Genomic DNA, 17,193 nt, shown 5'->3' with positions numbered 1-17,193 from the left:
GACCAAAGCAGTGGCTGATGGGGGCTGCTCAGCAGTCCTTTCACTGTGTGTGTTAGCTACTTCTACTTATAAAACAAGGACCAAAAATGCAGATTTGTGTTATTAGACAGTTGAAATATAAACAGCCTAAATGCTTATAAGAGCCAGAGGGGAGGAGGGCTGTTTGCCAATGTATAGGAAGCCCAGCTGAACAACTGTACTTAACTAGCAAGCTACTCCTGTAAATATTTGCAAACGCCCCTTCAAAGCTCAAAAGCCTAGGACACGATCATTGGATGATTTGCTTAGAAGAAGAAGAAACAAAATTGACCTCATGGTCTGAGGCAGTCATAAAAAGAAAGAGTGTGGATGGGCAGAGGACCAGAAAAGGGGGGAAAAATGGTCCAAAGTTTAATAAACACAAAAGAGATAAAAATAAATCTCAAGAGCACTTATTTACAAACTTGATGGAAGGATAAGATTGAGGCGGGCGGGTGTGAAAGATGGGTGTTTGTGAAAGTGGAAGAGGCCTGCAGGGATTCCACTGAAAGAGGCGGGGAAAATTGAATGAGATGTTTACTCTTCCTAACAACAGGAAACATGCTAAATTAGCTTCGCTATTCCAGGATGCTCCCTCAAAGGATGTTTGAAGCTTTTGCCGTCTAATGCCGAGGCTATTCGAAGATGAATGCAGCATCGGCCTGTGGAAGGTTTTGGCCAAGACGGTGTGTGCAAAGCCAGAAAGCCTGGCCCGACTGGCCTAGGCTTCTCTGGGTGTCTGGCCTGTTTTCAGCTGAGCTGGTCGGCATAGGACCAGCCGTTCCAATCATGGGGGCGGGCATATTCCAGAAGAGAAAAAGTTCTATTTGTTCTCAGCAGCTACCTTGTCAAAATGCTGTGTGCTAGGGGGCTCCAAAAGCCTTTCTGCGCATACCAGTGCGCCCTGGCCTGGAAGCCGCCCATCAGCTAATTCGCAGTGGTGATGCAGCGGATCATCACCATGTCTGCGTGAATACTTTTTTTCTTTGAAACCTGGATACTTTGGATTTTTGGGGGTTGTTTGTTTGTTTGTTTCTGAGACTTCTGACTCATGGGTTATAAAGCCTGAATTCACACAGTCATTTTCTGAACCAGTATGGAGGAGACTGGCGTAGAAATTGCCTGCTTCTCCATGAGCCTGTGTGCTGAGAGTCACACATATATAGGGGAAGGAGATGGGTTGGGAGAAAGTTCCTATGAAGGAAAAAATTCAGGCTCTTAAGATGAGAAAATGTTGGTGTGTTCCTAGCATCGTTTTTTCTTCAGTGTAATTGTCAGGGCATGGATTTCCCAATAAGTCACGGAAGGTATTTATTTCTATTTTAAGATCGGCAAGATGGCTCATTTATTTAATAAGATGTTAGTGTTGCCAACAGTCAGATGCCTGAGTCTTTCAAGAGACTCCTGTTGATGACCAACTATGCAAACGGGATATTTGGTGAACCCTGTCCAGATACGTGGGAAAGAAGAAAGACCTGGCAAATACAGTCTCTGCCCTCAAGATTCCTAAAATCTCACGGGGGAAACAAAATAAACAAACATAATGCAGAAGTAATAAAAACATTTATAAAGAAACATGAACAACTGTGAATGATTATTTGTAATGAAGTCAGATAATTGGAGAGTGGGTAGAAAGAAGTGGAGCCACTAGAGTTGGATGAAACATTCTGGAAAGGGGAAAGAGTGTAGGAGATTTTGGAAGAAGATTGTGGAAACATACCTGTAACAAGTGGTCTGCACAGTGTAGGTGCTTAATAAATGAATATTGTATTTGAAAGCATGGAGTTAGAATAGGACCTGCTCTGGTCTTGGTATAGCCTCAGTTGCATATTCAAAGACATTGGCAGATTACAAGAAAAAAAAAAAAAAAACGCCAGCACAACTCTAAAGCAACCCAGGAGCTTGATTGATTGATTGATTGATTGATTGATTTTTGAGATGGAGCCTCACCCTATTGCCCAGGCTAGAGTGTAGTGTTGTGATTTCAGCTCACTGCAGCCTCCGCCCCCGGGGTTCAAGCAATTCTCCTGCCTCAGTCTCCGGAGTAGATGGGATTACAGGTGCACGCCACCACGCCTGGCTAATTTTTGTATTTTTAGTAGAAACAGGGTTTCGCCATGTTGGCCAGCACTGGTCTCAAACTCCTGACCTTAAGTGGTCTGCCCACCTGAGCCTCCCAAAGTGTTCGAATTACAGGCGTGACCCACTGTGCCCGGCCTTCCCAGGAGCTTTAAATTGTCATGTACCATCAGCAACTCTATATTTTACATGGTTGAGAACTGAAGGAATTTGTGCCAATTCTTTTTCTTCATTAGCTAGGATGACCTCCTGCCAACAGACATTATCCTGCTTAAAGAATTTTAATACTGGATCTGGTATAAGCTAGCACGTGGGTTATACTTTTGTTTATTTGAATTTCCTCATCATAACTTGACTAGAGAATATGTTAAGTCATACGTGTGTGAAAAACTAAAATATTGAAGCCAAAAGAGATTCGATATATAAGCCTGGTTAAAAAAAGATTATTCGGATGACAAACTTTCAAGGAAAAAAATACACGGGCAAACTGCGGCCATTAGGAACTATTTTCTTGGCACATCTGATTAAAGTGTATGCAGGCCTGACAGCTCTCTCCAGGCCTCAACTGTCATAAACTTGTTCCAATTCAAAACCATCTATGATTTTCCACCAGTCTGTCAGCCTTCAAAGGATGGGGTTAACTGCATGCTTTCAAATGGAGTTGGAAGTGGTTTGTTAATCTCTATTAATTTGCTACTCTTGTAACTAAATGCACATGTTTATTTTATTTCTTTTTTTTCTGGTTAAATTGTTAATAGTATTAAATTGGCCATTGGAAACTAAATTATTCTGTAGTTACTTCCCTTATGGTTTCTTGGGATTATCTCAGGCTACAGTCTTCTCTGAAAGCACAATGGATTTTATCATTTTCAATGATTGCCCTAATTTTTTACAGATGCCATCCCGCCCACTTTCTACAGACCCTACTTCAGAATTGTTCGATTTGACGTCTCAGCAATGGAGAAGAATGCTTCCAATTTGGTGAAAGCAGAGTTCAGAGTCTTTCGTTTGCAGAACCCAAAAGCCAGAGTGCCTGAACAACGGATTGAGCTGTATCAGGTAATGTTCATTTGTTGTTGTTGTTGTTTTTTTAGACAGACTCTCTCTCTCTGTCTGTCACAGGCTGGAGCACAGTGGCATGATCACAGCTCACTTCAACCTTGAACTCCTGGGTTCAAACGATCCTCTTGCCTCAGCCTCCCGAGTCAATGGGACTGCAGGAGTGTACCATCACACCCGATTATCTTTTTAAAAAACTTTTTATAGATATGAGGTCTCACCATGTTGCCCTGGCTGATCTGGAACTCCTGGCCTCAAGCAATCTTCCCACCTTGGCCTCAAAAAGTTTAGGGATTACAGACGTGAGCCACCATACCTGGCTCATTTAGGTTGTTGTAATGGGCAATCAGTTTGAGGTCTTAGAGTACAAGAATTCTAGTGTCTTAGATTTTCTTAGCTGATATAAGCCATTCTATATATTCGCAATCATGATATAGGCCCTCATTTGCTATTACTGTTCTAGTAATAGCTTGTTCCTAATCACTCAGGAGGGAAGAACCCTTTAGAATGCAGTATTGAAGCTCTGAGCACACTTCCTCAGTTGCATGAACAGCTGGAGTATGTACTCTTGAGAGGGTTTGGTTCCAGAAGTCAACCCCTTAAACTATAAAGTCAGATAATGTAGGACCAATTTCTTCCGGGGAGTAGTCAGCTGACCTTCCTTTACTCATCCTATAGCTGTTTCTTTCTCCTTTTCTATGATTTTCTCTTTGTTTTCTTATTGTCTTCTCTCTTCCTTTTTCACTTTTTTTCTCCTCTCTTTGCAACCTCCTGTCTCTTTATTAACCTTATCCCGTTTCCTTTTCCTTTCTAATTCTACCCACTGTCTCCAATCTACCCACCCAATACACACACACACCACACACACACACACACACACACACACACTTTCCTCCATTATTTGGACAGCCGTGATGTCTCCTGTTCTCATCTTTCTAGTAGAGTTGGAGTTGGTGGGCAGCTGCGTCAAAATATAATGATGATGATGATGAAATGCCAACTTGCTGAGATTTTCAGAGATGTTCTTAAAAGCTTGTTACCCGAGTGTAGTCTACAGGGCATTTGCATCGGCATCACCTAGGGGCTGTGAGAAATGTAGAATCTCAGGCCCCACCCTAGACTTTACAGAATCAGAATCCCCAGTTTAACAAGATCCGCAGGTGCTTCTTGTGCACATTAAAGAACCACTTGAAAAATCCTGAGTCTGGTGCAGCCTTGTAAACAGGCAACTTAAATACATCCTGATGCCATATGAATAGTGGTACTCGCATATAAAGTATAGGCAGGGAAATTTCACCCGGGAGCTGACATTTTGGTGAGGCCTTGAGAAGTATCTATTAAAACCTGATGGGGGATCATCATTCTTGGCAGGAAGGGCAGCCAGTGCAAAGACAGTCTTGAATGGGCTTGCTGAGGGTACCTGATGCATAGCGCTCAGTGCCTGGAGGTGAGGAGAGACTGGGGAGAAGGTGGCCCTCCAGAGACAGTGTGTAGAGTGACACTACAGAGGATTAAGAACAAACCCCTTGGGATCCCTGTGATAAGGGGTATATATATATGACAATATGATTAAAACATGGGATTACTTGAGAAAAAGAAATTGGCATCTATGTGCAGAAACTGCTAGTTTTTCTGGACCCTAATCATTTGGAATTTGTGATAATTAGGATCAAAATTTTCTTTGTATTCATTATGAAAATGGAGAACTACCATACAAATCAATATGAGACCTGAAGAATAGTTTAAAATACTTAAAGCAGTCGTTTTGTTTTCTTTTTCTGTTTTTTGAGAAAGCATCTTGCTCTGTCACCCAGGCTAGAATGCAGTGGTGCAATCATAGCTCACTGCACCCTCAACTTCCAGGGCTCAAGCGATCCTACAGGTGTGCATCCCCACGCCTATCTAATGTATTTTTTTTTTAAATTTTTAGTACAGACGAGGTCTCTCTTTATTGCCAAGGCTGGTCTCCAACTCCTGAGCTGAAGAGATCATCCCACCTGGGCTTCCCAATGTGCTAGGATTACAGGCATGAGGCACTGTGCCTGGCCCCAGTTTTAAAGTACTAGTTCACATGTGTGTTCATGAAGAATAATTCTTACTTATTTAAATAGGCCCTCAAGAACCTGTTTTTGGAGACTTTTAAATCCTAACTTGCATTCTGGGTAGCACCAATGGGCCAGCCGTTGCTCGTCACCCCAAGGTCAGAGAGCATGCTTGTGTGACCAGACACTATGCTAAGCAAAGAATTAGAAGTACTGTTTCCAATGATACTCACAGCTATACTATGAAGTTTGTACAATGAAGTATTCTTTCTGCTATTATATTCTTTCTCCATTTCACAGAGAATGATGCTAAATCCCAGAGAAATTAAGTAACTTGGCCAGGGTCACACAGGTAGGAAATGGCATGGCTGGGATACAAATCCACCTCTGACTCCCCAAGTCCCTCCTGCCCCTCACCACATACTATGCTATTCCTAGCAAAATTTTCCCTTTCTCTTACCCTTGGGATCAGCCAGAATAGAAGAATAGTAAGACAAACTAGGCTAGAGGATGAAGTAATATTTGGAGGGAAAGCAAAAACTGGTTCCTATGAAAAAAAGCCAGGTTAAGGGTAGCCGTATAAATTACAAGATGATTTAAACAAACAAACAAAAAACATGATTATATCTCCTTTTTCTTCTCTTTTTTACCAATTAAATCACTCTTAAATTTCCTTCTGTGCTGACGATAGCATCATAGGTTGCCCTCTTTGGCCCTACTTTAGTTACATGGCTTCAGTAAATTGAAGGCAGGGTCACCTAGGTCCTGTTACCTGTAATGGAAGCTGCTAAGTCACTGTTTTCCTGTAGCCCCTTGACCCTGTCCTCTGAGGAGTAGCCTCTGCCAGCAGGCTTGCCGATGACTTTTTTCCTCCCAGGGCCCATCCCATCTCCAGGAAAGGGTGTTTCTCTTGAGGCTGGCAACTTAGAGGACCTTAGTGAGTTCTTGGATGTGCCTCAGGGGTTTCTGCAGCACTGGCTGCTCCATGATGCAAGCGACATGATCTGCATGGCTTAGAGTCCCACACTTGAAAGGGGAATGGCCCAAGATGGAAGCTTTTAGTTTAGAGAAGCATGGACACGTTCACTGTCACTATACATGGGCATCTGGAAGGAGAAAGTTATAGCAGAAAAATATAAAATAATAGCATTTTTTTTTTATCTTTCTGGGGCTCGGCTATACACCTCCTGAAACACAGACAAGGTCCAGAGAGTAAGTCAAAGAGATCCTTGAACACCCGAAGAGAAGGCAACTCACACACACGTTTGATGGATCAGAAAGGCAGCCTCTTGCCTTTTATTGCTTCAACTAGGTTGACTATCTGTAGGGTCACAAGAAGTTAGAAGCACTGAATTAAAAGAGGAGGGCTAGAGGAGGACACCGTGACATCAGCAGTAGGTCCTTTAGACCAGCAGTCCCTAACCTTTTTGGCACCAGGGACCAGTTTCATGGAATACAATTTTTCCACAGAGCATTACTTTTATTGTGCACTTTATTTCATTGTAATATATAATGAAATAATTATACAACTCACCATAATGTAGAATCAGTGGGAGCCCTGAGCTTGTTTTCCTGCAACTATATGGTCCCATCTGGCAGTGATGGGAGACAGTGTCTGATCATCAGGCATTTGATTATCATAAGGAGCGTGCAACCTAGATCCCCAGCATGTGCATTTCACAATAGGGTTCTTGCTCCTTTGAGAATCTAATGCCACCGCTAATCTGACAGGAGGTAGAGCTCAGGCGGTACTGCAAGCAATGGGGAGTGGCTGTAAACACAGATGAAGCTTTGCTTGCTTGCCTGCTGCTAACTTCCTGCTGTGTGGCCTGGCTCCTGATGGGCCATGGACCGGTACCGTCCAGGTTGGGGACCTCTGCTTTAGACTAAAGATTTTTACCAGTGTATCACAGTAATGCTGTCTCAGATAATCAGACCACAGAAGCAATGCCTGTTGTGGACAAGTTTTCTGAATCTTACCCCGTTTATAGTTAACCCACTTTTTATCTCCTTGGCTTTCTCTCTGGCTTCTGACTTTTGCTTCTGGCCTCTTCATTTGGAGTCCCATTTTTAGTATGGTTCTCCAACTTTCTCCAACTTTCCTTTTGTCTCCAGCTGCCATTTGGAGGTCTTTGTAGTCGTTGGTAATAAACTCCCATCTCTAGTCCCATTACAGGAATTGATGCCTATGGTAATAGCCTTGAATTATGAAGATGAGGCTAAATTACAGTCAGGAAACTGAACACATGCAATAAATTTTACAGAGTTTTACATCCGAAATTGCTGAAATGTTATTTTGGAAAAAAAAAGATTTGGTGCTTAAATGGGCAGATCTTCAGCTATTTGGAAAGCTCAGCTCTTCAGAAGAACAAAGCCTTTGAAGTTCTTGGATACCCTTTGATTACTGTATTACTTGACACACAGTTGGCATCCTACTCCCTAGAGGAAGACAGGGTGACTATGAAAAGGTTCTCAGGTCGTTTACATGGTTGTTTGGATGATTTATTAGGACTCTTCGGGACACTGATACTCAGCAGGAGGAGTGTATGTATATGTGTGTACATGTGTGCACGCGTGCCTGTGAACTTAATGTGAGCATAGGCACTCCACCAGGTTTGGAATCCCTGGGGGAGCTTTTATGAAGACTAACTACAGTTTCCTTCAAGGAGATTCCGATTTTCCCTGGAAAGGAAAATGAGAGTTGCCTCCGCACAGATGTTGGTTTCAAAGAGCTCTCCTGGTAACTCACATGTGATTGTTCAAATTTGGATCTTCCAATTGGAATTCACAGATTTAAAATATAGCCCAAGATTTTTGGGTCATTCTGTCTCATAAAAATGCCTCCAGATATTCCTTTTAGGGTCACAATATGGGACTGGTTGGACATAGGATAGCAATTCTATACATGAGTTCAGGGTTTGTCTTGTCCAGAGCTGCGAAGGTCTGTTGTTTCTCTCCACCTAGGGTAGTTAGGAAACACACGCTTCTGTTGAAGTCACTCTGAGCTTGTTTAAACCTGAAAGCTTGTGAACTTAGGATTTTCATTAACCTCCTCTCTCTACAGAACAGTGTGTCAGAACATTAATGAATGATAGGAAAATAAAATCTTTCTTTCCTGCTTTCTCTAACCTCTTTCAAGTTAACAAACTCTAAATAGCATCTACTGGTGTGATCAAGATAGGCTTCCCATGTATACCAATAATGAAGGGACTATGAGAGGGATAAAGTATCTGACAGATGAAGGGAAAGAGGAGAAACCAAAGATGAAAAACAACTGTTTTTAGATTGTAACGATCCTTGCCATATTTTTAAAGCTTTATGCCAAAGGCAGCCTTTGTTGCAATATGTTCAGACAAAACTCCATTGCTGTAGGAATGCCTTCAAACCCATGATAGTTGTTATAGCTCTCAGCCCATTTGTAAATTTGAACACACCTTTCTTTGATTAAGTTTCCCCTGTATGTATGATTAAAATCATAACCAGAACTCTGAGGTAGAGGGAGAGAAAATAGGAAGGAGAATTCTCTTCAAGTTGAACATCTCCTATGTGGGTAAGAACACCTGCTATCTTGGAGGTGGATAAATCCCCATTTTACACATGAAGAAATGCCTGGGGAACTTAATGACTTATATCTAAGGGTACCCATAACTTCATGGCCCTAAACAATCCTTTGGGACCACCAAAGAATACTTATATTTAAATTTGCTAACCTCAGAGGACTTGGAGCTCTCCAATATTTCTAGTTTCTTCTCACCAACTCACACCCTTTCAATACTCATTTCTCATTTAAAACCTTACCACCTCCAGAATAGTACGATTCCCACCACTGTTTGGGTTATCTATTTGCTGCACAACAAGCTTCAAAATTTTGTGGCCTCAAATAATAATCATTTTGTTATACTTCACAAGTTTTTGTGGGTCAGAAATTTGATCAGAGCTTGGCTGGATATTGTCTTACTCCATGTGGCTTTGGCTGGGGTCACTTGGTAGCATTTAGATGAAAGTTGGGCTGGTCTGGAGGATTGATGATGACTTTGTGCCTATGCTTGGAACTTCAGTAGGATGACTGGAAGGCCGGGCTCAGCTGGGCTCCTCCCCCTAGATAGTCTCAGATGTCTCCATGTGGTCTTCCCAGAAGAGTAGTCTGGTTTCTTACATGGGGACTCAGGTGTGCAAATATCTAAGGTAGAAACTGCAAGTCCTCTTAAAAACTAAGCCCAAAGGCTGGGCGTGGTGGCTCACGCCTGTAATCCCAGCACTTTGAGAGGCTGAGGCAGTTGGATCTCTTGAGCCCAGGAGTTCAAGCCTATCTCTACTAAAAATACAAAAATTACCCAGGCACAGTGGCACACACCTGTAATCCCAGCTACTCAGGAGGCTGAGGCAGGAGAATCGCTTGAACCCAGGAGGTGGAGGTTGCAGTGAGCAGAGATTGCACCACTGCACTCCAGCCTGGGCGACAGAGCCAAATTCAGTCTCAAAAAAAAAAAAAAAAAAAAAAGTAGGCCCAGAAATGACACAGCATCACTTTTGCCTTACTCTATTGATCAAATGAACTACAGGGCAGCCCAGATTCAAAGGGAAAGGAAATAGATCGCATATATCAATGGGAAATGTGTCAAAGAAGTTGCAGCCATCTTTAATTTTGGAACACTAACCCATTGTGTGAAGTAAAGTAATAGTCAGCCGACTGTGAGTGTGCACCTCCTGTCATCAGCATCATACCTGGTGCCAGCCATCTAGAGATAAATTAGCCTCCACCTTCTGGTTACTCAGGGTATTGTGAAGAAATGTACATATAAGTGGTATCTGTCTACGAATAAAGATATACCCAAGATACTCTTAGAGCAAAAGCTGGAGAATTCAGAGAAATGCCTCAGAACTCATTCTTGCCAGAAAGGGAGTTGTGAGAATTTGCGGGCAACGTGCCATCTTGGTTGGGCTCCTTTCGTGGGCAGACACGTAATTCCAAGGAACTGAGCCATATGCCTGAATCAAGAGATTCCTATGAACCCAACAATATTTGTTGCAGAGATATCTGAATAGATTAGATTGAAATAGGAGTGGGTTTGGTTAATTGGTATGCATAGTATTATGTCAGAACGACCTTCCTCGTGTTTCAGTGCGTGTACTCATGTCCCAGGATTTGGTGACTATGTCTGTCCTCCCCGTTTACCTTATTGAGGCAGCATGGCATAGTATGCAATGGTATGGGTGTTGTGACCTAAGCTTTCTTAGTAATTCCCAGTTAGCTTGGGGTTTATTATGAGGGTGAAATGAAATAATGTCTATGACGGCCAGGTGGGGAGCGCGTGTTCGACATGTGTTGGTTCCCTTCCTTTGCTGTCACTGCTTAGATTTTGACTTCTATGTGTTTGATTCCTCCAGTGGGAAGAGCTCTCTCCTGAGTTACCTGTGAAAGTCAGTTGCCAGGTTTTTTTAAGACTGATTTATTAGCTTCAGAGCACTGAATAAAGTCATACAAAAATAACTCCATGGGGGAAGCAGAGTGATGTATTAGGTTCCTGCATCTTACAATGTCAGGAGAAAAAGCCACTAAAATGTTGCCTTTTCCCATGGGGCTGTTAGTCTCAGGTGTGTCCATGTGGTCTTCCCAGAAGAGTAATCTGACTTCTTAGATGGAGACTCAAGTGTGCAAATGTCCAACGCAGAAGCTGCAAGTCCTCTTAAAACTAGGCCCAGAGGCTGGATGCGGTGGCTCACACCTATAATCCCAGCACTTTGGGAGGCTGAGGCAGGTGGATCGCTTGAGCCCAGGAGTTCAAGACCAGCCTGGGCAACATGGTGAAAATCCGTCTCTACTAAAAAATACAAAAAATAGCTGGGTGTGGTGGCACATGCCTGTAAACCCAGCTACTCTGGAGGCTGAGGCAGGAGAATCGCTTGAACCTGAGAGGCAGAGGTTGCAGTGAGCTGAGATCACACAATCTCTGCGTCCCGGGTTGCGTCACTGTTGGTGCTGGTAGAATATCATCTGCCAGTGGGTTCCTGTTAATCAGTAGAAGAGAAATGTGCTGAGGTGAAGTCAGCTCGGTGAATTTAAAGGGGACCTTAGATTTCTTGACTGTGGCCTGACAAGGCATCGGCGCTGTGCATTTCTACAGAGAGGCAGGGCATCCAGCTTCAGTTGAAGCCACTGCTAGCATGGCAGAGGAACCCCCCTCTCTACAGAAAACTGTCAAGACTTTGGCAAGTGAAAGTACAGATGGTCCCCTACTTAAGATTTTTTCAACTTTATAATGGTGTAAAAGTGACTCAACTTCCTTTTGTTCATACGTATGATATCAGGACACAATCCCTTGTAAGTCGAGGAGCATCTGTAAAATAAAATCTGTCTTCCTATTTGCTCTGACCTCTTTCGTTAGGATTTTAATGCCTCATTGAATTTGCATTTAAACAGTAACCAGCTTGTCAAATGTGATGAAATGACATTTCTAGAGGCTATCAGTTGCAAGGATATATAAAACAGTGGCGAAATCTTAAGTCATTTACATCCATTTAGTTTTGTATAGTAAATACTAACTGATTTTCCAGACTTGAGGATGATAGGGTGAATTGATGTTTGTGGAGCAAAATAAGTAAGCGAAGATTGTAGTGGGGGGAGTGAATCATCAGCTACCTTTAATGGACATTCCATATGTAACATCCCTGCAACAGATTTTAAAATGCACATTCTTAAGGTTTCATAGTGAAAGTTCAGGGTAGATGGCCTAGGCCTACCTTTTAAGGGATTTTAATGCTGCAAAATTGAAAAGTGGGGTTTTTATCATACCAGGGAGCACAGCACTAATGGGGTTAATGAAAATTGCCTCTTTTTCCTAACCCTAAACACATGCACGTGCTTGTGTTTGTGCGTGCATGCACGCGTGCGCACACACACACACGCACACGATTCAGCTTTCACTTCTCACATTGCCCAAGGGGGTGTAAAATAAAAAGAGGTCAGCCAAAAAACTGTCTGTTAAATTAGACTTGCAAAAATGCTACTGAAAAACAAACAAACAAACAAAAAGCCATACTGTGCTCCCGTTGTACATAATTTTACAGCATACAATCTTCTTAATACTGATCCTAGCCCCGGCGCCGCGTTGGAGACATACATAGCATAGTAACCCACCTAAAAAAAAAAAAAAAAACCATGAGGTATAATAAACACTTTGTTTGCACAAGGCTATTAATATCTCAGGTTTTTTTTTCAAACTGATCAAATGGCGTACTTGCCTCATAAGGAAACTGGATTGTTATCATTTGCATTAGGTTATAACATTAGCACAAATGTGTTAACCTTGTCAGCAGACAAGACCCCCCAAAAAGTAGAATGAACAGCAGCCCTTCTCCACTGTATTCAAATAAATGTTAATGAATATGCAATAGTAACTAATAATCTTATTCTTTTTTCATAATATGACTCAGTAACAATATTGATAATTATCGCTAATACATGCAGTGCTTACTGTGTGCTAAGGTAGGTACTGGTCTCATCCTTCTTTTACAAGTGAGGAAACTGGGATACAGTGAAGTTAAGTAGCTTGCCCAGGCCAGGCAGGTAGGAAGAAGCAGAGCCAGGATTTGAACCCAGGCAGTCTGACCCCAGGGGTCATACTCTTGACCATGATTCCATACTAGCAGAAAGAACACAGACTTTGGAGTTGATCAGGGTGGGTTCAAGGCATAGCTTTGGTCCTTTGGGGAGTCTGAGGAAGTCGTGTCACTAACACTATTTCCACACCACTAAAATGCAGATAAAAGCACCTACTTGTCAAAGATTTTATAAGGCACAGAGATAATGCATGGAAACTTCTAGCACAGTATCTGTATCCTCAGCAGTTACTATTATTATCATTACAGTTTCCGAGCATTGAGTTTGAACTTTTGTAAGAAACAGTGTGAAATTTATGATCTGCTTAGAATCTGTTAAAAATGAACACTTCCCCTAGCCCTTCTTGCTGTAGGGTCTGGGTTCTTGGTTGCTGTCCCAGGAGTTTGCTTCAGGGTCTCCTTCAAGAATATTTTCCACTCACTCAGCTTGTGGTGGTTCATTAAGTTGCAGATGAGCAGGCCGGGCGCGGTGGCTCATGCCTGTAATTCCAGCACTTTGGGAGGCTGAGGTGGGTGGAACACTTGAGGTCAGGAGTTTGAGACCAGCCTGGCCAACATGGTGAAACCCCATTTCTACTATAAATATAAAAATTAGCCAGGCTTGGTGGCGGGCACCTGTAATCCTAGCTACTCAGGAGGCTGAGGCAGGAGAATCACTTGAGCCTGGTGGGCGGAAGTTGCAGTGAGCCCAGATTGTGTCACTGCACTCCAGCCTGGGTGACAGAGCGAGACTCTGTCTCAAAAAAAAAAAAAAAAATTTGCAGGTGAGCATATCAGAGTGGGAAAGGAGAAGACCTTTGTAGCCAGTCAGCCCTTTCTCTGAACCTCAGTTTTTCATCTGAAAATGGAGATAACCGTTCTTGCCTAATGAGTTCCTGTGAGGAGTATGCCTAGGTTAAGTGTCTGGCACATAAGATGCAGAGGGAGTAGGTTACTGTCAGGATTTTTCTTGTCATCTTGAACATGGTTCATACTTCCCCTAAGGTTGGCTTGTGATTCTAAAACCACTCAACAGTGGTGTCAGTCATCTCTGCTTGGATGAGGTCTGATCTGTTTTCTGTTAACAGTGGGACAGAGCAGGGTTTTGGGGAACAGCCATTGTTTTATCACTGTGTACATTGGCTTTATCAAGATGTTAAGGGCTGCAGTGCTGAGCTGGGGGCTGTGCTCTGTCTTGCTTCTCTTTTTGAAGAATGATTACAATGACTGACTGCAATAGGGGTGTCTTTTTATCTCATCTCCTGTCCTGTTACTACCTCTTCCTGCTCCACCACCACACAAATAGGCTTGATATATGCTTCCCAATTGATTTTTAATAAGATTCCTTTTTTTCCGTGTCGTAAATGTTCAGTATGCCAACTATTCTGTAACCTCCTTTAGGGCAAAAGCTATTTCAAGGGAGCGTGTATGTTTTTTTCTCAATGCCAACAGTACTCAGGATATTTTTTGGAACCCCTGTTCTAGAACTGTGGCAGAGCCCAGCATACATACTTGAGATTTCCCCAAAGGGGACAAATCTGGATTTGCAAAAGGTAGTGTTGATTTTTGAAGACTGCCAAAGTTCTATGGAAGAGGAAAATGATAAGTCATTCAGCTGATTTTACTGGTTCTTATATTTCTGAAAGTCAACCACCTCCCATGTCTCTGCTGTTACTATGCTTGTCCAAGCAGTTCTTGTCTCTCACCTGGGCCATGGCAGTGGCCTCCTTGTTGCTCCCCCTGTTTCCACCCTGGCCCCTTGATATGGTTTGCCTGTGTCTCCATTCAAATCTCATCTTGAATTCAAATGTGTTGTGGGAGGGACTGGGTGGGAGGTAATTGAATCATGGGAGCAAGTCTTTCCCACGCTGCTCTTGTGATAGTGAATAAGTCTCATGAGATCTGATGGTTTTAAATAGAGGTGTTCCCCTGCGCAAGCTCTCTTCTCTTGTCTGCCACCATGTGAGATGTGCCTTTCACCTTCTGCCGTGACTGTGAGTCCTCCCCAGCCACATGGAACTGTAAGTCCAATAAACCTTTTTCTTTTGTAAATTGCCCAGTCTTGCAGCAGTGCGAAAATGGACTAATACAGTAAATTGGTATCAGTAGAGTGAGGTGATGCTGAAATGATACCCAAAATGTGGAAGCGACTTTGGAACTGGGTAATGAGCAGAGGTTAAAACAGTATGGAGGGCTCAGAAGAAGACAGGAAAATGTGGGAAAGTTTGGAACTTCCTAGAGACCTGTTGAATGGCTTTGACAAAAATGCTGATGGTGATATGAATAATAAGGTCCAGGCTGAGGTGGTCTCAGATGGAGATCAGGAACTTGTTGGGAACTGGAGCAAAGGTGACTCTATGCTAAGTTTTAGCAGAGACTGATGGCATTTTGCCCCTGCCCTAGAGATTTGTGGAACTTTGTACTTGAGACAGATGATTTAGGGTATCTGGTGAAAGAGACTTCTAAGCAGCAAAGCATTCAAGATGTGACTTGGGTGCTGTTAAAGGCATTCAGTTTTAAAAGGGAAACAGAAAATAAAAGTTTGGAAAATTTGCAACCTGACAATGTAATGGAAAAGAAAATCTCATTTTCTGAAGTGAAATTGAACTTGGATGCAAAAATTTGCTTAAGTAATAGGGAGCCAAATGTTAATCCCCAAGACAATGGGAAAAATGTCTCCAGGGCATGCCAGAGGTCTTCATGGCAGCCCCTCCCATCACAGGCCTGAAGGCCTAGGAGGAAAATGTGGTTTTGTGGGCCTGGCCCAGGGTCCCTGTGCTGTGTGCAGCCTAGGGATTTGGTGCCCTGCATCCCAGCCACTCCAGCTATGGCTGAAAAGGGCCAACATAGAGCTTGGGCCATGGCTTCAGAGGGTGCAAGCCCCAAGCCTTGGCAGCTTCTACATGGTATTGAGCCTGTGAGTGCACATAAGTAAAGAACTGGGTTTTGGAAACCTCTGCCTAGATTTCAGAAGATGTATGGAAATGCCTGGATGCCCCGGCAGAAGTTTGCTATAGGGGTAGGGTCCTCATGGAGAACCTCTGCTAGGGCAGTGCAGAAATGAAATATGGGGTTGGAGCCCCCACACAGAGTTTCTACTGAGGCACCTAGTGGAGCTGTGAAAAGAGGGCCACCGTCTTCCAGACCCCAGAATGGTAGATCCACCAACAGCTTGCACCATATGCCTGGAAAAATCACAAGACACTCAACACTAGCCCATAAAAGCAGCCAAGAAGGGGGCTATACCTTGCAAAGCCATGGGGGTGGAGCTGCCCAAGGCCATGGGAGCCCACTTCTTGCGTCAGCATGACCTGGACGTGAGACATAGAGTCAAAGGAGATCATTTTGGAGCTTTAAGATTTTACTGCCCTGCTGGATTTCAGACTTTCATGGGGCCTACAGCCCCTTTGTTTTGGCCAATTTCTCCCATTTGGAATGACTATATTTACCCAATGCCTGTACCCCCGTTGTATCTAGGAAGTAACTAACTTGCTTTTGATTTTATAGGCTCATAGGCAGAAGGGACTTTCCTTGTTTCAGATGAGACTTTGTACTGTGGACTTTTGAGTTAATGCTGAAATGAGTTAAGACTTTGGGGAACTGTTGAGAAGGCATGATTGGTTTTGAAATGTGAGGACATGAGATTTGGGAGGGGCTGGGGCAGAATGGTATGTTTTGGCTGTGTCCCCACCCAGATCTCATCTTGAATTTCTGTGTGTTGTAGGAGGGACCTAGTGGGAGGTAATTGAATCATGGGGGCAAGTCTTTCCCATGCTGTTCTCGTAATCGTGAATAAGTCTCATGATATCACGATAAGTCTCATGATATGATGGTTTTAAAAAGAGGCATTCCCCTACACAAGCTCTCTCTCTTTGCCTGCTGCCATCCACTTAAGATGTGACTTTCTTCTCTTTGCCTTCCATCATGATTGTGAGGCCTCCTCAGCCATGTGGAACTGTAAGTCCAATAAACCTTTTTCTTTTGTAAATTGCTCAGTCTCAGGTATGTCTTTATCAGCAGCATGAAAATGGACTAATACACCCCCTCAGCAGCTGTTTACAGCATAGCAATCAATGTGATTCCTGATAAAATGTTGCTCAGATCAAAGTCCTCTCTTTAAAGCTCTACAGTGGCTTCGTATCTCACCCTGAGTAGAAGCCAAGTCCTTACCGTGACTTAGGAGGCTGGCTCTGACCTATTCCTTAGTCACCCACCCCTCAGCCATAATTTCCCCCTCATTCATAGGGCTCCCCATTTGTCAATGACCTCTTTGCTCTTCCTCAGACACTGCACTCCCTCCTTCCTGTGGCTTGTGGCCACTGTTCCCTCCACCCGCAGTGCTTTTCCCAACTACCCATATGGCTGGTTCTCTTTATTTCTTTAGGTCTTTCCTTAG

General features: G+C 43.2%; 1 protein-coding gene across 5 annotated transcripts in view; it reads left to right on the top strand.

The window, feature by feature from the left end:
* The window catches only part of TGFB2 (transforming growth factor beta 2), a 106,418-nt gene that overhangs the window by 63,485 nt on the left and 25,740 nt on the right, over positions 1-17,193 (top strand). For all 5 annotated transcript variants that reach the window (XR_004030088.1, XM_030812865.1, XM_003265091.4 and 2 more), the window contains one exon: positions 2,993-3,156. Coding sequence is in view for 4 of the 5 variants with exons in the window: in XM_030812865.1 (XP_030668725.1) it covers positions 2,993-3,156 (164 nt within the window). In the remaining variant the exon portion in view is untranslated. The remainder of the gene's footprint in view (positions 1-2,992; positions 3,157-17,193) is intronic.

The sequence above is a fragment of the Nomascus leucogenys genome, chromosome 5, assembly GCF_006542625.1.
Source record: "Nomascus leucogenys isolate Asia chromosome 5, Asia_NLE_v1, whole genome shotgun sequence".
NCBI classification, from domain to species: Eukaryota; Metazoa; Chordata; class Mammalia; order Primates; family Hylobatidae; genus Nomascus; species Nomascus leucogenys.
This window is presented reverse-complemented; position numbering and strand designations above follow the sequence as displayed.